At 48.4% G+C, this 22,390-nt stretch overlaps 1 protein-coding gene across 1 annotated transcript in view; it reads right to left on the bottom strand.

The window, feature by feature from the left end:
- FBN3 (fibrillin 3) overlaps window positions 1-22,390 on the bottom strand; it is a 271,545-nt gene that overhangs the window by 64,807 nt on the left and 184,348 nt on the right. The window contains exons 14-25 of the mRNA XM_014520884.2: window positions 18,668-18,793; window positions 17,099-17,221; window positions 16,319-16,594; window positions 15,071-15,124; window positions 12,186-12,311; window positions 11,143-11,268; window positions 9,996-10,115; window positions 8,823-8,960; window positions 8,678-8,728; window positions 8,058-8,183; window positions 667-894; window positions 399-524 (exon numbers count right to left, since the gene is read on the bottom strand). Of these exons, the coding sequence (XP_014376370.1) occupies window positions 399-524; window positions 667-894; window positions 8,058-8,183; window positions 8,678-8,728; window positions 8,823-8,960; window positions 9,996-10,115; window positions 11,143-11,268; window positions 12,186-12,311; window positions 15,071-15,124; window positions 16,319-16,594; window positions 17,099-17,221; window positions 18,668-18,793 (1,620 nt within the window). The remainder of the gene's footprint in view (window positions 1-398; window positions 525-666; window positions 895-8,057; window positions 8,184-8,677; window positions 8,729-8,822; window positions 8,961-9,995; window positions 10,116-11,142; window positions 11,269-12,185; window positions 12,312-15,070; window positions 15,125-16,318; window positions 16,595-17,098; window positions 17,222-18,667; window positions 18,794-22,390) is intronic.

Below are 22,390 nucleotides of genomic sequence, written 5' to 3' on the forward strand. Positions count from 1 at the left end.
GCCTGAATGAGGGAATGAGTCCCTTGGTCTGGACAGGCTTGTAATGGCTGCTGGAGATGGCATGTCCGGGGAAAGACGTATCATATGAGCTGCCTTCTGTGCAGACATAGATTACTGCAAAAAGGAGAGCAAGAGGGAGAGCTGAAAAGAGCTCTTCAGGGCTTCTGCTTATGCCCTAGGAGGTCTCCCAATGTGGAGTCTTGCCCCTAGACTCAGGTAAATCCGGAGGACAACCTGTCTGTTCAGGGTCTCTTGCACTCTGAACATGAAGCTGACAGTGTGCTTCCCCAGCATTACTACAGACAAAAGGCAGGCAGCACAATTCACCCCTCCCAGCAGAGTAGCCTGGGGGCCAGAACAGGTACTGGAGAGGGAGGGGGAGGGCTCTTCTCCCTTACCTGTGCAGTTTCTCTCCTCAGCATCCAAAGCAAAGCCATTGCCACAGATGCATCTGAAGCTGCCAATTGTGTTTCGACAAGTCCCATGAGTGCAGAGACCAGAGAAGACCTTGCACTCATTCACATCTGTGGAAAGCAGGCACAACATCAGTGAGGAGGCTTCCCAGATGACTCTCAGCTAGAGACTCCTAGGTCAGGGGCTGGGTCCTGTGAGCATGTCTGAAGCAAAGAACAGACTTGCACCCCGAGAGATCAATTGTTCTCTTACCTTTGTAGAAGGGTCTGCCTGAGAGCACATCTCCTCTGTTGGCAAAGCCTGGCCCCCTTGGGCAGATAGCCTTGTACTCACTGGTGCCAACTCTGGGACATTCTTCACAGTCAATGCCCCAGGCTGAGCCCACAGAACAGCAGCATACGTCCATCCGGTACTTCCCAGGCAGGGGCTCATTGCACTCATCCTCATCCCACTTCATGTAGCACTGTTCTACACGCACATCTGGGGAGACAACAGACCTGAGACTCACTTTAGTACCTAATACTGAAGGAAGGCCACCTGGGACACTATTATTTGGGGCAGTCCCCAGTACAAGGGGGCAGTCCTACAGTACATCTCACACTGGTGGGATTCATCACTACCTTTGGGTGACCTTTCCAGGGATCTGCACCTGTACTTCAGTGGGCTGACAGAAGGCAGTGGGCTCCTTACTTCACATCCCTACTGAAGTCCGGTCCCCCTCTACTCCCTTCATTACCCCAGTTAGGATGGATGGCGGAGAACTGCTGCTTGCAAGATTCTTCACTAGAGGACTTTTTTTGGTGTCCTGGTTCCCTTGGAACAGCTGGGTCCTGCTTGTGCCCCTTTAAAACAGGATCTGTCCCTAGACAGGTGAGCCAAAGACCCTGTATCACCTATCCTGTGCTTCCTCAAACAGAAGCTGGCTGCCCAGGGAGCAGCCAGTACCTGCCACCGTGGTTGTTAGACAAAGTCAGTGGCCCCATGGCTGTAGTGTGACACTAATGCCCTACCCCACTGATTCTCAGCTGGGTGCTATGAGATCTTTTTAGGGGTGTTGTACCACGCTGCCACCAGGTGGAACTGCCCTGACGTGCCTCTGTTTCCAAGAGGAAATGTGCAGGGCCAGATCAGGAACCAGCTGCTGTAGGAGTTGCAGCCTGGCCTGAAGTGAGGTCACAGCAGTGTAAGGAGCAGGGAAGTGAGCGGGCTGTAAGCCCCCAGGCCCTGACTTGGAGATGTCCCCAGGTCCCCTCCTCCTGTTGGTTTGTGCCCTGGGCCAGCATTTCTCATGCCCCCTTATGGTTCCCCTATACTGTGTGCAGCTCAAGAGAAACCCTCAGCACTGATTAGGGATGGCTAGGGAGGCAGCAGGTGCTTGGGTGCTGTGCTGCAGAGGGGGTACAGAGAAATGCATAGAGCAGGCAGAGAAGGACAATGCACTGGAGCAAGCTGCATCACAGCATGCAGAGGGGACCTGCAGCAGGGCCCAATGGAAAATACTGGCCCAGGATGCAAACCTTATTAGTTATGCCTCTGGGAGGTCAGCTAGCTAGCATACATTGCAGTAAGTACCAGCCTTGCCCCTGCCCGGCTCAGCTGGGACAAAGCAGCACTACTCCAGACTTCAGTGCTAATTCCCCCAGCTGGGAACTGAGACCCTGACCTTCTCTCAGTATGCTGTATGCGCTGTGCTCTCGACTGCCAGCTGGGATGCTTGGCGGGCAAGGACCAGTTGGCATTGGTCCTTGGATGCAGAAAAGCCTGCCTGGGCACCCCAGTCTGGCTTCCAATTTCTCACTTGCCCAGCTCTGTGGCTCAGCTGTGACAAACCTGCCTGCAGCTTGGCTGTGCCATCTTCCTGTCTCTCGAGAATCCCATGAGACACCTGAGAGACCTGGGGCAGGTCAGGTGAAGGAAATACTGCTCTCTGCAATCACAGAGGACCAGGGCACAGGTTGTCTCCCTTCATGACTGTCTACAACTGACATAATGGACAAATTTATTTATACAGAATCTGCATATTAGTTGTTATGCACTGTAATCATAGAAATTTAGAGTCGGAAGGGACCTCAGGAGGTCATCTGGTCCAACCCTCTGCTCAAAGCAGGACCATCCCCAACTAGATCATCCTAGCCAGACCTTAAAAACCTTCAAGGTTGGAAATTTCACCACCTCTCTAGATAACCTGTTGCATTGCTTCACCACCATCCTCGTGAGAAAGCTTTTCCTAATATCCAACTTAAACCTCTCTGGCTGTCACTTGAGACCACTGAGCATTTATAGACATACTTTTTGGTCCCACAATATGCTGGAGATCCACCACTTCAGATCCTCTAGAGGCACATGAACTGACATGCACTGCGCTGCGTTGCTAGCAGTTGTATAAGCAGAGAAATGTATGTCAGCGCACAGAAAATGGCAATGGTGTACTTTTGAACCAAAGCACCTTTGATGCATTTGAGCTCAAAAGCACGCTGCTGCTATTTTCTCAGCACTGACGTGCATTTTGCCACGTATACAACTGTAAGAGTTGCAGTGCCAGGCACTTTGAAAAGTGCCTAGTGCTGCGGTGCTTGCATGTGTAAAAATGCCCATTGGTTCTTGTTCTGCCACCTGTCACCACTGAGAACAGTCCAGCTCCATCCTCTCTGGAACCACACTAATTAAAGGCTGCTATCAAATCACTTCTCAGTCTTCTCTTCTGTAGACTAAATCAACCCAGTTCCCTCAGACTCTCCTCATACATCATGTGCCCCAGCCCCGAACCATTTTCATTGCTTTCTGCTGGACTCGCCAACTTATCCACATCCTTTCAATAGTGCGGGGCTTGAAACTGAACACAGGACTCTAGATGTGGCCTCACTAGTGCTAAATAGATCAGAATAACTATTTCCCTTGATCAGCTGGCAATGCTCCTACTAATGCAACCCAGTATGCTGTTAGCCTTCTTGGCAACGAGTCACACTGCTGACTCATATCCAAACCCTTGTCCACTGTAACCCCCAGGTCCTTTTCTGAAGAGCTGCTGCCCAGCCAGCCAGTCCCCAGCCTGTACTGGTGCATGGGATTCTTCTGTCCTAAGTGCAGGACTTTGCACTGGTCCTTGTTGAACCTCGTGAAATTACTTTTGGCCCAATCCTCCAATTTGGCTATGTCTCTCTGAATCCTAGCCCTACCCTCCAGTGTATTTACAACTCCCCACAGCTTGGTGTCATCTGCAAATTTGCTGAGGGAGCAATCCACCCCTTTCTTCCAGATTGGTAATGAAGATATTGAGCAAAACCAGCCCCAGGACTGACCCCGGGACACTCCACTTGATATTGGCTGCCAGCTAGACATTGAGCCATTGTTTACTACCCATTGAGCCTGACAATCCAGCCAGCTTCCTACCATCTAACAGTCTATTCATCCAACCCATACTACCTTGGCTTGCTTGCAAGAATGCTGTGGGAGACGGTATCAAAAGCCTTGCTAACCTCTAGCAGACTTGTCTCCAGCTTTCCTCACATCCACAGAGCCAGTCACCTCATTATAGAAGACAATCAGGTTGGTCGGGCATGACTTGCCCCTGGTGAATCCATGCTGACTGTGCCTAATCACCACATTCTTCTCCAAGTGCTTAGAATGGATTCTTTGAGGACCTGCTCCATGCTTTTGCCAGGGACTGAGGTGAGGCTGACTGGTCTGTAATTCCCTGGATCCTCCTTCTTCTCTTTCCGAAAGATGGGTACTGTATTTGCTCTTTTCAAATCGTCCGGGACCTCCCCTGATCACCATGAGGTTTCAAAGATAATGGCCCGTGGGTCTGCAATCACAACAGCCAACTCGCTCACCACCCTTGGATGCATTGCATCCAGCCCAATGAACTTGTACATATCCAGCTTTTCTAAATAGTCCCTAACCTGTTCTTTCATCACTGATGGCTGCTCACCTCTTCCCCAAACTGTGCTGCCAGGTGCAGTAGTCTGGGAGCTGACCTTGTCTGTGAAGACTGAGGTGAAAAAGGCATTGAGCACTTCAGCTTTTTCTGAATCCTCTGTCACTAGGTTGCCTCCTTCACTCAGTAAGGGACCCACACTTCCCCGATCTTCCACTTGTTGCTGACATACTTGTAGAAACCCTTCTTGTTACCCTTCATGTCCCTGACTAGCTGCAACTCCAGTTGCACTTTGGTCTTCTTGACATCATCCCTTCATGCCTGAACAATGCTCTTATACTCTCCCTCCGCCCCTCCAAGTTGTTTGTCCAAGCTTCCACTTCTTATGAGCTTCCTTTTTGGCTAGGGACACACATTACACATAAACCAGTTTATGTGATCAGAAACTGGTTTAAACCTGTAACAGAACAGATGCTCAAGCGCATAAACCAGTTTGAGATGGCTGAAACCAGTCTGAGATAAACCTGATTGAATGTCATATCAGACTTAACTGATTTGGCTCAAAGCAGTTTATGCAATGTCTGTCCCAGACCCCTTGCTGGTTTAAATTAAATCAGACTCCCCCAGTATCCTGGCATGCTCTCTGGGCTGGGCAGGCTTTTTTAGTGTCTGTCCCTAGCCTTTGTGTTTAAACTCACTGAAGAGTTCTCTGTTAAGCCAAGCTGGTTGCTGGCCATATTTGCTATTCTTCCTGCACATTGGGTTGGTTTGTTCCTTTGTCCTCAGTAAGGTTTCTTTAAAATACAGCCAGCTCTCCTGAAATCCTCTCCCCATTAGACTGGTATCCCAAGGGATCCTGCCCATCAGTTCCCTGAGGGAGCCAAAGTCTGCTTTTCTGAAGTCCGGGGTCTGTAGTCTGCTGCTCTCCTTTCTTACTTTTGTCAGGATCCCAAACTCAATCATCTTATGGTCGCTGCTGCTCAACTTGCCATCCACTTCTATGCCTCCCACCAATTCTTCCCTGTTTGTAAGCAGTAGGTCAAGAAGAGCACAGCCCCTAGTTGGGCTCTCCAACACTTGAACCAGGAAGTTGTCTCCAATACTCTCAAAAAACGTCCTGGATTGCCTGAGCACTGCTGTATTGCCCTCCCAGCCATAGGTGCTGTGTAGGGGGGGCACAAGGGGGCACGTGCCCCTTCCCCCCCCCGAGATTGCCTGCCACTGAAGCCGGCCCCCCTCGCTGGTTGCTGCCCCCCTGCCCCGGTGCTGACATGGCCACCAGCGGCTGCAGGCAGTCCCCGCTTGCCACCAAGTCTCTGTTATCCCAATCATGTCAGAGTTCTGTGATTATACAAGGACTTCCAATTCTTCCTGCTTGTTTCCCAGGCTCCTTGCATTCATGTACAGGCACACGAGGTGACAAACTGAGTACTTTCTCAGGAAGAACGAGGTCTCCCCCACTGCCCCCTCCTGCTTCTGCTTTCTCCATGTCCTTCGTTTCCTCACTTACCTCAGGGCTTTGTTCTCTATCCCCCAGTAAACCTATTTTAAAGCCCTCCTCACTAGATTAGTGAGCCTGTTTGCAAAGATTATCTTCCCTTTCTTTGTCAGGTGGATCCTGTCTCTTCCCAGCGATCCTTCTTCTTGGAACAACGTCCCATGGTCGAAGAAGCCGAATCCCTGCCGGCAACACCAGCTGCACAGCCATGCATTGATCTGCAGGATGTGTCTGTTCCTGCCAGGGCCCTTCCTCTTGACCAGAAGGACTGAGGAGAACACAACCTGTGCCCCCTGTTCCCTTCACCCTTGCACCCAGAGCCCTGTAGTCAACTCTTGATCTGTTCAGGGTCACCTCTGGCAGTATCACTGGTGCCCACATGAATGAGCACCATGAGGTAGTAGTCAGAGGGTTGGACGAGTCTTGGTAATTCTTCCATGACATCTCGGATCCAGGTTCCAGGCAAACAGCACACCTCCTGGGACAACTTGTCAGGCTGGCAGATGGATCCCCTCCATCCCGCACAGAAGGGAGTCTCCAATCACCACCACTCATCACTTCTTCATGGCAGTGGTCTCAGTCCTCCAACCTTGGGGATGCCTGGCCTGGCTTCTTCCACCAATGGAATGCTCTCCTCCTCTGTTGCCAGTGCTCCATATCTGTTCTCCAGGCAAACCATTGCAGGTGGGGGTGATGATTTCTTCTTGCTGGCAGAAGATACAAGCTTCCAGCTTCCACCTTCCTGGGAGTCCATGCCCTCTTCCTTTTCTAGCACCACCTCTGGCTGTCCTTCCATCACAGTCCTAGAGGTCTCCTCCAGCATGGAATCAATGAAGTCCTCATGTCGGGGGATGCTTCGGAGCCTTGCTACCTTCACTTATAGCTCTCTTGCCTGGCCCTGACAGACACCAGCAGAAGACACCACTTGCACTACAGGCACTCCCTCACCTGGCTGATATGGGAAGGAATCTGCAAGTCGCAGTCTACATAGCACCAAACCAGGACCTGGAGGAAACCTCAACAGTGTGTGGTCTTGTCTGGACAGACGTCACAGGTGCAAGCAGAGGGAAAGCTGGAAATGGCAGTGGCGCTGGAATTGTGACATCCTCCAGCCATGCCTCTTTGTCTTTTAATCTGCTGCTTCTCACGGTGTGCCTGTCTTTCCAAGCAGACCTTACCTAGAAAACTCCTCTGTGGCTGGCCTGTTTGCTGTTCCCTGTTCCTGAAGGTTTCCCTTTTCCCTGCAAACCTCTTTACTCTCAGCAGGCTTACAGTGAAGGAATGTGAGAGAGAGTTTCCAAGCAAACTTCCCCTTCACTGTAATGAATACGTTTGTTTTTTTAAATGGGGTGCCACTACATTTAGTTAAGTTATAGAGGGGGACTGGGGTCTAAAACAGTTGAGAACCACTACTTACCCACTCAGTAAAGTGGGCAATAGTGGCACTCAGCTCAGGGCAGCAGTTTGCTGCTGTGACCCCAGAGGAAGCTGCACAGAGCTGGGCTAACGGGGTGTTCTGGTATAACAACGGGGAACTGACACCTACATCACTGCACTTACTTGCACTGTGTTGGGATTGCTCTGGGATTGTGTTGGGATTGCTTTGGGAACAGTTCTCCCTCTGCACTTCTTCTCCATCTCCTTGCCGCACCCTGGATTCCAGCTAGAAGTGAAAGGCTTTTCCCTGCATTCTCAGATCCCCTCCCATCCTTTCTCCTAAGCTTTAAAAGTTTGACCATTTCTGGACACATTATACTCTTCCCATGTCACGCAGATAGGGGACCACACAGACATGTGCTGGCTGGGCCTCATTGTCTGGCCTCCCATGCACACTGCATAGGGCAGACGTGGATGTTCCTGTGTGCGTGGTGCAGTGCAAGAATGCCCAAGGGGCCAGTGGCTTATGTTAGTGCAGCCCACACAGCGTGTGGCCCCTGCCTGCTTAGAAGTTGGACAGCCCTAAGCTAAACAAATCCCACCACACATTAGTGCTATGTCAAGTGTCCGAGCCCTTCTTTCAGCCACCCCTTGGGTATTTTAGACAAAAAGAACACACTCAGTTGCCCTCACTGCACTCTACTCCCTCTCTCTCTCCAGCCTGTGACCATGGCCAGTCTCAGCTTCTTGAGATGCAAGAAGTCCAGAAGGTGCTTGGGTCCCCAACACCTCCCTTGACAGGAGGTGTGTAGTGTACTGTAGTGGACAGTGTAGCCTGGGTACATAAGAGACTGAAGGAAAACTATGATCTGCTGAGGGAGTGATCCTCACCCACACATGTCCTGCCAGTTCCATCGAGAGTCAGCCCTTCTGGACACTCGCATCGGAAGGAGCCGCCTGTGTTCACACAGCGACCATTGGGACAGACGCTGGGGAAGACATCGCATTCATTCACATCTGTAGGCATAAAGACAAAGGAGAAGCATTAGGCAGTAGCAGACCCAGGGACTTCTGGGGATACTTCTGGATGGAGGAAGCTTTCAGAAAAGCCCCAATGTGTTCCCAGTGTGGAGGATTGGCATGGAAGTTAGGTAAGTTATGCATATGCCCTGTCCAGCCAATGTTAAACTTTCCATGACAGCTTGTGGACCCCCACCCCTCATGCATGTGGCTATGGTGTGACAGCATCCCCAGTTGCTGCCCACCTCATGACTTTGTATCTGTGTGCTGATGCCCACAAATCAGACTAGGCATATCCAGATGCAAACGGCCAATTGGCCAGAGCAAACTGCATGATGGTATGACTCTACTGGGACTATCCCACAGCTGTGGCACTTAGTGTAGCTCAGCAAGGAGGGTAACATTACAGGAGGAGGGAAGGAGCAGCAAGACTTCTATTAGTCTCCCAGTAACCCTGTTGCCAGCAAGAGCTTCACTCCTTGGCACTTTACCTTCACATGTGACCCCCTTCATCCTGGCAAACCCTCTGGGACAGGCAGGATCTGCAGGAAGGCAAAGAGGCATAATGAGATAGGCAGATGATTTCCTTGCTGCCCATGCCCAGGCAAAGGTTCCTTGCCTTTGTGTTAGGCTTACCGATCTCACAGCGCTCACAAGGACTGCCCCAGGCTGCTCCCAGTGTGGCACAGCACTCAGATTTCAGTGTTGCTCCATTGATGTTCACCTCACAGCGGCCATCCTGGATGTTCAACCAGCATGTCCCCTTCATGCTGTCTGTGGAGGCAAAACACAGCATATGTGAAGAGCTGCCCCCCTGCCTGATTGCCACCTAGCTCCCAGCAGCTAGATGGCAAGGGAGAGAAATTGGAAGAGAGGTGCCTTGCTGGAAAAGCCAGCAGGCCTTGAAAACCAGGTAAGGAGCATTCTTTGCCTGCTCTGCTTTACCTGGCATGCTGTGGAGCCATGTGCACTACAGTGGGGTTCAGAGGGCTGCATTTGCCAGGACCCTGCTCTGTGGAGCTGCAAGCTGGGCTCTGCTCTCTGATACCACTGTGTGTTCATGCCTGGCAGCACTGCTTGGCTCTGATAAGTAGGGCTGGGTTCTGCCCTGCTTGTCTTCTTGTGGATAAAGGGCCTGTTCCTTACTCTGTGCTCAGGCAGAACAATGAGAGCTTTGCTTACAAAGGGAGCGTGACACCAAGCCCAACCTGCTAGCTGCTGACACATTAATATAAAACTTATGTTCAATGCAGAGATGCTGAAGATCTTGGACTGAAGTGGAGAGGCTGTGACTCAGCCAAGGCCAGAGTCCTTGTTCTGGGCTTAGGTAGGCTTTCATCTTGGCTAAAAGTGATTTATGTATCTCAGTTGATGGTACAAAGTAAGTTATTGAACTGTGTGTAAGATGGGGCTGCCATTCCCTTCATGTTGTAGGATCCTCCATTGTGGGGGCCCTCTTGTGCATGCCAGGATGTGGGTGATGATCCTACATGATGTTCAAGGAACCTCACACCAAGTAACTCTCCCACTGCAGCATGGTTAGGGTTTATTGGGCATCCGGTGCAGTGGCTGGAACACTTTGGCTGACTGCTACGATGCTTTCTCAGCTTCACTGTTCCACGAGAAACAAAAATTATAGCAAGAAATTGAGTCAATATAGTGCGAGCCCTACTGTGCCTATGCAAATTGCTGGGGTCCAAAGCTAAACCCTGAACTGTCTCCTGTGACCACCTCTAAGACAGAGCAATATTAAGTGGGGTTGCTGGGATTGTCAGTCCTGCCCATCACTGGCCCTGTAAGGAGTCTTACCCACACAGATGGTGCCACTCGGGTCCAGTTTGCTGCCTGGGGAGCACTCACAGGCAAAAGAGCCAGCATTGTTCCTGCATACACCATTCACACATGGGTTTGAGGTGCATTCATTGATATCTGTGAGTCAAAAATAACCGTCAATGTACTAGCACTGAAAGAACCGTAGAGAGTCTAGGACCCACCCCAGCCCAGGAGCTGGGCCCCCAAAGGCACCAAGAGTTTGGAGTCAGTAGGAAATTGAATTGCCAGGTCCTGCCTCTGCAACAGGATGAACCATCACCCAGATATGAACACCTGACACTGAATCTTGGGACTCAGGTCCAGCTCTAGATAATAAGAGCAGTGGTTAAAGCTGGGATTTAGCGAACCCTCAGAGCAGGTTAGTAGAGAGGAAGGAGTGAAAATTGGTTGACATAATTCATCACAGCTTTCAAAGGCTGCTAAAGAAACTAAGAGCTTCTCTGGACATCTAAATACTTTTGCAACAGTTTCATCGCAACATGCTTTGTTCCATATAGCTGATACTTGGAGCCTGCAAGGAAACTTCACTGTGTTCCATAGGAAAATTGTAATTTGAGGGGTTTGGGGGGGTGTAAATATGCATTTCTGCAGAACTTGTCCCCTTTCTTCAAATATTTTCAATTCTTTGTCAGGAAAAAGATGACTCCCAAACTGTAAATTTTCCACCAACTCCCTGTCCCAAAATTTAAATTTTTTAGTCCAAAAGTTCTGATGTTTGGAGGAAAATGTTTTGGGTTTGAGTTTCTGAAAACTAAGAAAATTCAGTGTGGGGCTTTTCAGATTTTAAACAAAAAGGAAGTTAGAAAGCCTCATGGAAAAACCAGAAACCGCCACCCCCAAGGGCAGCTAGAGTCCAAACCACTACTGAGCCAGAGAAAATCAAAGGCATGTTACACCCAGGAGATGGCTTAGCACTCATGCTTTGCACCTTGCAGATATTCTGTTGCCCTTGGAATCACTGCTAATATTCAGACTCAGCCAGTTTCCAGTTCAGCCCAGCTAGGCTGCGGTCTTGGCCATGGTGCAGCTTCTGCTTCTCTCTGGCAGAGGGCAGCAAAGCCAATGAACACCATGCTGGATGGCAGTCCGACAGCCAAACCAAAGAGCTTAAGAAGATCATTACCTTCACAGGTATCTGTCTCAGTCCTGAAGACAAAGCCTTTGGGACAGGTGCAGGTGTAGCTTCCAGGTGTGTTACGGCACAGGCCATTGTCACAGAGCAAACGATTAACAGTGCACTCATCAACATCTGTGGGCAGAGATAGACAGGGCTTGTGAGCTCCAGCACCAGGCATCCCCTCAGCTACCTGATTTCTGGAGCCAAGATGGCACTGAAAACATTTATTCTCTGAGACACATCCCAGGCCCAGGCAGTCCACTTACACAGACCTTGCTATTTATGGCACAGCTTGAGTGAGCAAGCACATAGGAGTCTATTAAAATCACCTGGCAGGAGGAGAATGGAAAAGCTACCCATTTGTACTGTGTTTGCTTCTCATATTCTCCAAAAGAGAGAGGGTAAGCCAGGCCACAGCATGTCATCAGAGCTTCAGGGCAGCAGCTGGAACTTACCACAGACTTACCTTTGGGCAATGCCCAGCCTGGCATCTCTAGGGGCAGCCAGTCTCTCTCTCAGGGCTTAGCTTCATCTGCATAGCTACCCTGCCCCATATCCTGGCATGTTTAGGCAGTTTAAGTAATGTTCAGTTTGTTTCAGTGCTTTACACACCCACCTTGCTAGGGTTGCCGAATGTTTTAGTGATACATTTTATAACAAATACCATATTTACTAGCAAATGTGTTGCTCTGAAATTGCAGTTACTTTAGTTATAGCTACTGCCCTGTGATCTTTCTCTCTGGACAATCAGACTCATCATGTCACAGCTCAAAAAGAGAACCTTGTGTTTAGGGGAATCAGTTGTTGCACTAAGCCCAGGCTTAGTGCTTAGGCCTAGAGCAAAGCCCTAAGTAAGTGCCCTGGCCTCTGGGCCAGTTAATGTGCATCAAGCTCTGTGACGACCGGCCTGCAAAATTCCACTTGTTTCTAGTAGACCTTTGCTAGCCAGGCTCCCTGCTGAGTGTAGATCTGGCTCTCTGGCCTTGACCTGGCCTATTTCAGAGGGGCTCCAAACTGCCCTGAACACACAGGGATTCTCCTGAACTCACCCACACAGTTCTTGCCAGTGGGATCTGATTCGTAGCCCAAATTGCAGATGCAGCGGTAGCTCCCACGCAGGTTCTCACACATGCCATTGGGGCAGATGTCTGGGTTGAGGGCACATTCATTGATATCTGTGCAGCGCAAGGAACCACATGTTCAGATGTGACCAGAACCAGGGCCAAGCCCTGAAAGAAAATCTTTCAGCCTCTGCTTCTGCTTTACCTCCATTGCCTTCTACACAAGCCTGTCCACATCTGGATGTACACATTTTCAGTACTCAGCCTGACCATTGTGTGGGTCATCTGCAGGAGACCATGCAGAAGAATGCTCTAAATGTCGGCACTGCTTTGCTCCTATGTATTGCCAAGCTGCAGCCTTGTACCTTCAGGTTTCCTCAGGCTACAAAATCTACATTCAGTAGGCTGAATGGACTTTAATTTCTACCCTGCAGAGACCTTTCTTGTAACAGAGATGCTGCCTCCTTCATGAAGGTGAGGTCTCGAGCAGAGCACACACATTTATGAGAGAAGTCTGATGACAACTAAAGCCCCACCAGTTACCCCCAGTCCATGATGGGCGTATATGCATATGTGTGTGTATATGCATATGTGTGCGCACATGCACAATTTGTCTTGCAAGGGCATGTCATGCAGAGGGAGATGCTCACAGGGAAATGGCCTGCATCCTGAGTCCCTGCACTGTATCAGCATTCTCTCTGCCACTGTGTACTGTCTCCATCAGTGCAGGGTCTCAGCTATGGCACTGAGACCAACAGCCCGCTTTCTCTTCTTTTCCCAAGGAGGAGTCATTTGCTCCTTTGATTATAGTCACTTCTGAATGTCTTGGGGTTCTCTCTAGGCATCAATACCCCTCTATATCCCAGAAGGCTAGTAGGGAGTGGGGGGAACACAATTTCTGCTAGCCTATAGACCCAGTGCTGGCACCTCTACCACCAGCTCCTGTGGAGCATGAGGTTGAAGGCAGACAGCAGACCTGTGACTCACAGGTGGCAATGCAGAACACTGAGCATTGGGCAGGCAGCTGGCACAGTGCCATACCCTTACATGCAGAGTCTAACCACAGAGGTGCTGGTGCCTGTTGGGACCGTGACAGTCTCTTCTGGGTTAACCCAAGCACTGATCTCCACCTCTGGTGCCCAGTTCTCAGTCCATCCTTTAGTCCCCTCATCTATCTCTGTCTGAGGAAAAGGCCAAAAGAGGAGGTGGTTTGGAAAGTGCTGCATGCTGGGTGCTGTACCTAAATGAGGCAAGGTTGTCAGCCTGCACATGTCCTGTCCTGCACTTCCCAACTGGCACTGCCAACAGGCCAGGGCTGGTGAAGAGAGAGAACCAGGCCTGGGTCTGGTAGTGTGTTGTACAGGAGTGCTAGAGAGTCTCTGAGCAGCTGGGGTGGAGAAGGAGTCCTTATCAAATCAATAGCCAGGTGCAGATGGTCAAAGAAAGGCTTTGCAAAGGCACCCACATTCTATATGAACTCCCTTGTTGTGTGCCTGTGGTGAGCTCCCAGGCTGCATCACTGCCAGCCAGGAAGAGGGGGCTGTAGCTGGTCAGGTCAAAGTAAATTTCCTATTTCTACTGTTGACATAAAGAGCTGGCTGAGCAGTAGTCCATGCATCCTGGGAGGCAGGAGGAGGACCCTCAGACCCAGCCATGAGCATTTGTTCTCTGGTGAGGTATGCAGGGGGGTGAGCTATGTATGGATCAGGGCCTTGAGCTGGATGGGGTCCCAGCTTGCAGACCTAGACAAACCTACACCTGAAAATCACTGATAAATGCCTTCAACAAATACACCCCCCGATGATGAGTTTTAGGTTAGTTCTCCAGCAATATATTGTAGGGTTGCCAGACTATGGGCAAACCCAGAAATGCAACTCCCCCTCGGTGCCAAGGACCAGCCACTTGATTCACTATACCAGACTTGGGTATGTTTGCCTAACAGTAATTTGTTGTTACTTAAGGCAGAATCTGAGACACATTCACTCTCTCTCGCATACATGCACACACATACATACAAACACAAACGCTTACTTTCACTTGCATATACACTCATTCACTCACATATACATAGACTCACTCTCCCACAGGCATTCACATGCTTACATGTACTCACTCACATGCATGTACATACACATTTCACTTATAGAGAGACCTGAAAAAGAATGACTTAAAGCTTGTCTAAGTCTATCCCGCCCATGTAGTAGTGGTCCAATAAAATATATCACCCATAAAAATCCTTGCTGCTTGCACTTTTACATACACATGCCAAAACATGCCCAATCTCTCATGCTCACTTATACACTTATCTCTCTCTCTCTCTCTCTCTCACACACTCATACTCATTCTCACATACTCTCCAGCGCATGTACATAGAGAATTACCCAATAAGTATTGGCCCTGGACAAAGACATACTCTGTGGTAATGTACTTTGGATTTTTACACTGATGTAAATCATACCAGGCTCAGGAATGGACAGAGTCAGCTATTATTGCACCCTTCCACAAGACAGTAGGGAAGCAGGTAATAACAGTCAGTTTGCTTTTAACAAGGAGCAACCCCAGGATGTATGTTGACAGGTGAAACCTAAGCCACTCTAACTAATACCCCTGATTTTTCAGGGGTATTTCTCCCGCAGACTGGGTGAAGTTACCCCAGATTAGTGGTTTGCATCACCTACCCACTATTTTTGATATTGTGTAATGCAGATTACATTCATAGAAATGTTCAGTCTGTCTTGTACCACTCGTGCACATTCACAAAATTACACATTCACACATATATGCAACTGAAAGCAAGGTCTTATAACTGGAAGTGCTAGAGAACCTTAGTTATAGGCATCCCTCTGTATTATGGCACATGGTAAAGTCCTCACCTCTGCCATCAGCTGTTATTCCAATGCCACTGCTGCACAGTGCCTGGAATTCAGCTGTGGAAAAAGCAGGGCAGATTCATTAGTTTTTCATTATAGCATTGGCAAAATGACATCGATTCAGAACAATATGGACAATTCCCATTTGCTTTTTGCTAGAGTATTGATTGTGAATACTCAGAATCAGATGTTTATAACAGTGTATGATATATTTTAACACTGACACTGCTTAATACTGCAGTGAACATTCAAATAAAACAAAAGTCCCCATGATCAGTTCAGCTGCTCTGCACCAATTGTAGATCTATGCTAAGTATAAGAGTCTAAGCAAAGCACTTGTTAAATGGGTTAAGAAGTGATTAACAAACAAATCTCAAAATGTAGCTGTCAATGAAATACCTCCAACAGATGGGGGTGCTTCTAAGTGGGTTCTGGTACAAGATGTAATACCAATTTAACATTTCATCATTGCTCAGGGAGTGGATATAAAATCACTGCTGACAGCACCAATGGCTAACAAACAGGATCTGCACATGGGTTTGATCCTGCACAATGGCCCAATACCATGTACCAGATTCAACCACAGAGTGACCCCACGTACTAGCTCCAGCATGGACTGGTGTGATCTAGTAGCCAGATTCACTTCACATTTTCAAGACACAAAGGACATCACTTTGAACAGAGATGAAGCAAGGAAATTGGAAATAGGGGCGAGTTTCATAAGTTAGGGTCCATGAAGCAGTTTTGACATGTTAATTTTTAGTAGCAGCAGCTACCACTATAATGAACTCTAAAAAATATCTTAGCACAGGGCTTCCTAAGAATGCCTCCGAGGGTGGAGTACACCTCAACAGAGCAATTGCTTCTGGGAACCTCTTCCAGATTACATAGGCCATGGGTAAAAAACTCCTGAGGTAAGTACAGCAACCGTTCACATGGAGAAGTGAAAAGGGGAAAGCACAAAGGTGTTTAGTTTCTTTCTATATGACTCGGCACCTGGAGACAAAGAGGACAAGATAGCAGGACATAGCAATACATAACCCATGTATAGATCATGGGTTGTGTGGATCATAGGCAGGAAACACTAGTACAGCCCATACTATGACAGTGGTTGCAGTACACCTCTGGGCCTTTCAATAATGCTGTCATGCTGTATAGGCCAAGGTGTCTTCTCAGATGGATCCTCAGAGAATTAAACCATTTCCAAGTACCTTCCCCTTGAATCTGTACACAGACAGAGGTGGAGCTCACCAGAGTTTTTGGCTGGACACGGTTGACAAGGCTCCCCAAAACCATGGTCCGGGTTAGCACAGCAACATTCAGATTTGGTAACGGCTCCTGGAAAGGGACGGGCACAGGTGCCCTTTTTAATGCCTCCATAACACGTGCTGCGCATATGGGTGTCCACACAGACTCGTCCATCCACGCCAATGGCCAGGCCACCCAGGCATTCACACCGAAAGGAGCCCTCTGTGTTGATGCACCAGCCATTCATGCAGATGCCAGGAGTCTCGCACTCATCGATATCTGAAAGGAAAGCACACGTATTGGCAGCATGACAGAGGGGGAAGGAGTTCACTTTCCTGGTAGGAAGAATCTCAGAGGCCCTGTGGGCTGGGGCAGGGCCTACTGTAACAAAGGCTGCTCTGCATGCTGTAAGCCCTTGCCTTAGGCTTACGCAAAATGAATGGAGTCAGCAGGATGCCCAGTCTCGACTCTCTCAAATAGCTCAGTGAGACTCTTTCATTTCACTACTATCTGTGTAACAACAGAGCTGCTTCCTTCTCTCCAAGTGCCTTTCAGTCCTCTAGGACCTAACCCATTCCTGCACTGCCATTAGCTTCTCTGCTGGTTAAGCTTGGGTGAAAAGTTAGGGAATGCAGTCAGCATCACCATTACCCTGAGATCTGCCTTACCTTCCTCTTCTTTCCTTCATAACTCTGGCTTTACCCATCTCATCCCTCTGTACATACCAAGTCCCAGAGACATATAGGACACAACAGAAACAGAGAAAAACTGGAGTACACGCACCAACACAGTAGCGCCCATTGGGAGCCAGTACAAAGCCTGGTTTACAAATACATTTGAAACTGCCATCTTCATTGATACACATCCCATTGAGACACATATTGGTTGTAGCACATTCATCGTGATCTAGGGAGGATGATAAGAAACATGATAAGAAACATGAACCTGTGGGGTGCACAAAGACTCTCCTGTTTTCAGATTCTATTTTTTACCTTACCCCAGATGTGGTCAAATCTTTATTTGCCTCTAAGACAGTGGTCTCAACATTTTCAGACTCAAGACCCCCCTTAACAGACTCAAGGCCCCCCTCAGTAGACACGAGGAACCCCCTTGGAATATGTTAACTCTTAGTTTTCACTTAGTGTTTTGCATACAGAAACATATTAGAGCAATTACTGTGTTGCAAAGAACTCAGAAAGATCACAACAAGTTTGAATGTTTTTAATGCTGTGGATTCTTATTTGAAATCTCTGAGTTTATTTTGTGAGTTATGTTTCTACACCTAGGAATGCAAATGTTGCATGGCACCTGGCAGCACCCTTGGAAGGGTCTCAAGGCACCCAGAGACCCCCAGCTGAAAATTGTTGCTCTATGAAGAATCCTATGTTGCCATGGATAGGTGTGTCTGCAGCTCATGTAGGTATATCTGAGTTAGCTTTTAACTAGCTGACTCACATACTAGTAAACTGAAGTAAGCCACTATTTATGAAGGCTTATGCATCTCTGATTTAGTTAGTCTATAAGGTGTAAAGCTACTCTTAATTTCACTCTGAGGACAATTTCACTTAATTTCACTGTTGAGGACAGTGCAACCTTTACAAAAATCCTAAGGTACTGCAGGAAGCAGTACTGGCTCTTCTCATGCACTTTGCTCTTTGAGCTAAAGGTGAATCTGCACTCTTGTGTTGTGGCACTGACACCACCTTTTAGGGGTGATGTAAAACTCAGTGACCCTCATCACTCTGGGACACTACAGATCTTGTGGCACCCTAGTGCCCCTGCAAAATTATTGTCAAGCAAAACACTGTTAACTCCTTAGTCGCAGAGCACTGTAGCTATTTCATCTCAAAGAGCAATTTCCATTGGATCAGTGACTCTTCCTCTACTCTCCTTAATGCTTGTGAAATATTGCTAAAGAGCAGACCACCTCAGAGGGGGCTGTATGCCTGGAATTAGGGCTGTCCTTAGGTGGGGTGAATCGGGGTGACCGCCCAGGGCCCTGCAGAGCAGGGCTGAGTGGCTGCGGGGAGAGCACTGCCACCACCACTGCTGCTGACAGCTTCACATCCGGCTGCTTGGGATCCCGCCGCCCCCCTGCCACTGAATCCACCATCGGCTTCATGTCCGGGGTGTGTGGAGGCAGGGCCCTGCGCAGGCTGATTTGCCCTGGGCCCTGCACCCTGCTCAGGTCATCTCTGCCTGGGAGGAAAGAAGTGAATTCTTAACCCATCTGTAAAACCCCTGGGCTTTGGCTTTAAATACGCTATATATATATATATATATATGCAGGGTTATTGCAGTTAGTGAGTCCATTTCTGCCCCAGCTGATGTCACGCGGAAGGAAGCGCTTACCAACACAGTTTTTGCCATCAGGGGTAATTTCAAAGCCAGCATTACAGATGCACTGGAAGCTGCCATCAGTGTTTACGCAGCGGCCATTTCTACACATCACCCCATTCATGATGCACTCATCGATATCTGGCAGTGAAACAAACAGAGCAAGATCGCAGCAAACTTGATTTGTGAGCATGAGCTGCCCGGACTTTATGATTCTAACAGTAACTCTCTCTTGTCCAGTTGGGCCCAAGGGCTTTTAGCCTTAGAAGACTCAAGTTAGAGCCCACTACAAAATACAGGCAGGATACTGCTCTCAGATGCTAAAGGTAGGTCCTGGCCCTAATATCTCCCTGTCCCTCCCTCTTCAGGATGCTACTGCCTGTGGCACGTGGCAAAGGTGCAGGGGAGACTCGCTGTGCGAGACTGTTAGGTTCGAGGAACAGCATGGTGCCCAAGGGTTTGGAGACAAAGCTGCTCAAGCTAATAATGAATTCCCTTCTCAGCCCCTCTGCTTGTAAGGTATTGGTTCCTTAAGCAGCACTGTCTATCCATGGTCTGTATTACAAGCAAACACAGGCCTGATCCAAAGCCTGATGAAGTCAATGTTAAGGCCTCTCCACTGAATATAGTGGGCTTTGGATTCAGCACCAAGTGACCCCTTCTCTGGGCCTTGTTCCACATTGCACTTTGAGCTGTGCAAATTTGGTCAATGTTAGTGGTAGCTTATGTTTGGAGCAGTTGCACCTTAAGGCTAAAAACCTTCTCTGACTGTCCCCCACCTACACAGCTGTGACTTGCCACTAGAGGGTGGGTGAGCCAGGACTGGCTTCTATCCCTGCTCTGGGTAGAGGTGTGTGGAAGATGGGAGGCAGGGGAGCATGAGGCCGGGAGGTGGAGAGTTAATGGGACAGGAGTGGGAAATGACATGGGAAGTGGAAAGGAGATGGGGATGGGAGTAGGTGGTGAAAATGAAGTCAGCCAGCCACTGAAGGATAAAATAAAAAGATTTAAAATTCTTGTCTTTTTTACAAGAAATAAAGAGGAAGTAGATTAAAAGAAGGTCTCATATTCTAATAAATTGGGATTTGGGATTGGAGTGTGTGGAGGGGTGCTGGTCATGCTTCCTGGGGTGGCTGGCAGGTGGGAGTGATGAGGGAAGGCACCTTATGGGGAGCTACTGCTCCTGCCCTGGGAAGGAAACCCCAGCTCATGGGGACCTGATCCTCCCCATCTCCCCACTCCTGGACCTGTCCATGCCCTGAGACATGGCATGTGATTTATAAACTGTTTGCATGGGGAAAGGTGGGAAGGTTACACCCCTGGGAGCAGAAGCAGAAGTTGCTTATAGATTTCATAGATTTCGCAGACATTAGGGCTGGAAGGGACCTTGCAGGATCATCGTGTCCAGCCCCCTGCCAAGGAGCAGGAAGTCAACTGAGGTCAGATCACCCCAGCAAGATAAGAACCCAAGCGTTTCTTAAAGGTATCCAGAGTAGGTGCTTGCTCCATTTCTGGGGGGGAGTCTATTCCAGACTCTGGAGACTCAAACAGTCAAGTTTTCCCTTGTGTCCAGTCTAAAATGGTCTTCCAACAGTTTGTGACCGTTAGACCTTGTCTTCCCTTGGGGTGCCCTGATGAACAGACGTTCTCCCAGCTCCTGATGCACACCCCTTATATACTTATAAGCTGCCACCAAGTTCCACCTGAGCCCTTGCTTCTCCAGGCTGAAAAGTACCATGCTTCTCAGCCTCTCCTCATAAGACCTGTAGTCATGTGCATGGCTCTCCTCTCAAGCTTTTCCACATCCTTTCTAAAGTATGGATCCCAGAATGGATGCAGTACTCCAGCTGCGGCCTCATCAAGGCTGAGTAAAGCAGGAGGATGACTTCTTGAGTCTTGTTTGCGATGCATTGATAGATGCAAGCCAGGGTTTTATTTGCTTTGCTGGCTGTGGGATCTCATTGGTGGCTCATGTTCATCTTGTGGTCAATCATGACCCCCAAGTCTCTTTCGGTTGTGGTGCTATTGACTGTAGCACTGCCAATCTTATAAGTATGATGTGGGTTTTTTCTCCCAAGGTGGAGCACCTTGCATTTCTCCATGTTGAATGTCATCAGGTTTTGATTCGCCCACCTTGTGAGCCTGTCCAGGTTGGCCTGAACTACCAACCTATCCTCTAGCATGACCACACTTCCCCATAATTTGGCTTAGTGCTAGACCAATACTCCCCTGCCTGCCCGCCCCTGGCAGTAGAGTTCAGGGGGTGGAGAATTTCTTCACACAGAACAGGAAGGTGGGGGAGTGTCCACACATTAATGGAATAGGAGCTGGGTAACACAGATCAGAGGCAAACCTGCCCTGAAGTGGTGTAACTTTAAGTCACTTAAAGTGTGCTTACAACTAGTTTCAGTTGCTAATGTGCAGACAGTCCAGGGGGTTAAGAGCTCTAGGAGCTGCCTAAAGTGAATGTGTAATAAGGCCCTCTCTCTTACCAATTTGATGGAATAAATTGGAGGTCTGGAATATTGGCATAAAAGGGTGCAATTTGTTTAGAGAGGAAGGACAGGAAAAAAGAGAGGGAGAGTGGTGGTATGGATCAAAAATGCATATACTTGCTCTAACATTTAGGAAAAGAGGAAAGGAAAATTTGTTCAAAGTCATTAAGTGAACCTAAAGGGTGAAAATAACAATGATGGTGTCATGTTATGGTTTTACTACAGATCACCCATCTTAAGGATGAACCTTTTTGTGAATAACTATTAATAGTATCCAAAATACAAGTCTCCTTGGTAATTTGGGTTAATTAGCCACACAGCCACTGGAAAAAACATATGGCAGAACACAGACAGTCCTTAAAATGGGTTGGAGGCAACTTTTTGCTTCAGAAGGTGAAGGACGCTACTAGGGCAGTGGCTGTTTAAGTTCCGTTTGTAATGGGGAAGAATTAGTTGAGAATCTAAAAGTGGAAGATACTTTGGGTGAAAGTGATAATGAAACAATAGAGTCCATTATTCCAGGGTAAGAATAAGAATAATGGTTTTCAGAAAAGCAGACTTCAAGAGGGAACAGGTAGCTAAGGTCTCCTTGCAAGACAATTAAAGGATAAAGGAGAGTAGGTATTTACTGAAAGAAGGTTTCTTAAGGGCACAAAGGTAAACTATCCTATTGTACAGGAAAGGCAGGAAGCATAGGAAAGACTAACATGGCTTCCTTAAGAGTTCTTCATTGACAAGTAAATCAAAAAGGAAAACTGAGTACATGAGTAAAGATGAGTGCAAAGGAATAGCACAAGCATGTAGTGATAAAACCAGAAAGACTAAAGTCTGAGTGGGTGCATCTACACAAGACGCAAACTACACAGGAGCCTAATAATACTGCGCAGTAGTGCATCAGAGCACAAACAGTGCTAACATGCTACTGTGCAGTATTATTAGGCTACTGTGCAGTACTGTCACTAAAAAGGCATTTGCTTGCGTGACTGCACTGGTAACTGTGCATTTATTTAGTACTTGATTATACTGTCATGACCCAAAGGCATGATTTTGTGTGTGCTTCGGCACCAGAATTATCCCCGCCAAGTTGCAGCTTCATTGCACGGGAGAGTTTCCTGTTGCAGAGGAAAACCCCGGTGCAGGGATGAGTTTCCCACCTTTCTGCATCTTCTTTTGCAGAGTGCATTGCTCAAGTTGCAAGAGAAATGCACGGTGCAAAAGAGTTCCCGCCACCGGTATGCAAATT

Source organism: Alligator sinensis, unplaced genomic scaffold, assembly GCF_000455745.1.
Source record: "Alligator sinensis unplaced genomic scaffold, ASM45574v1 scaffold103_2, whole genome shotgun sequence".
NCBI classification, from domain to species: Eukaryota; Metazoa; Chordata; order Crocodylia; family Alligatoridae; genus Alligator; species Alligator sinensis.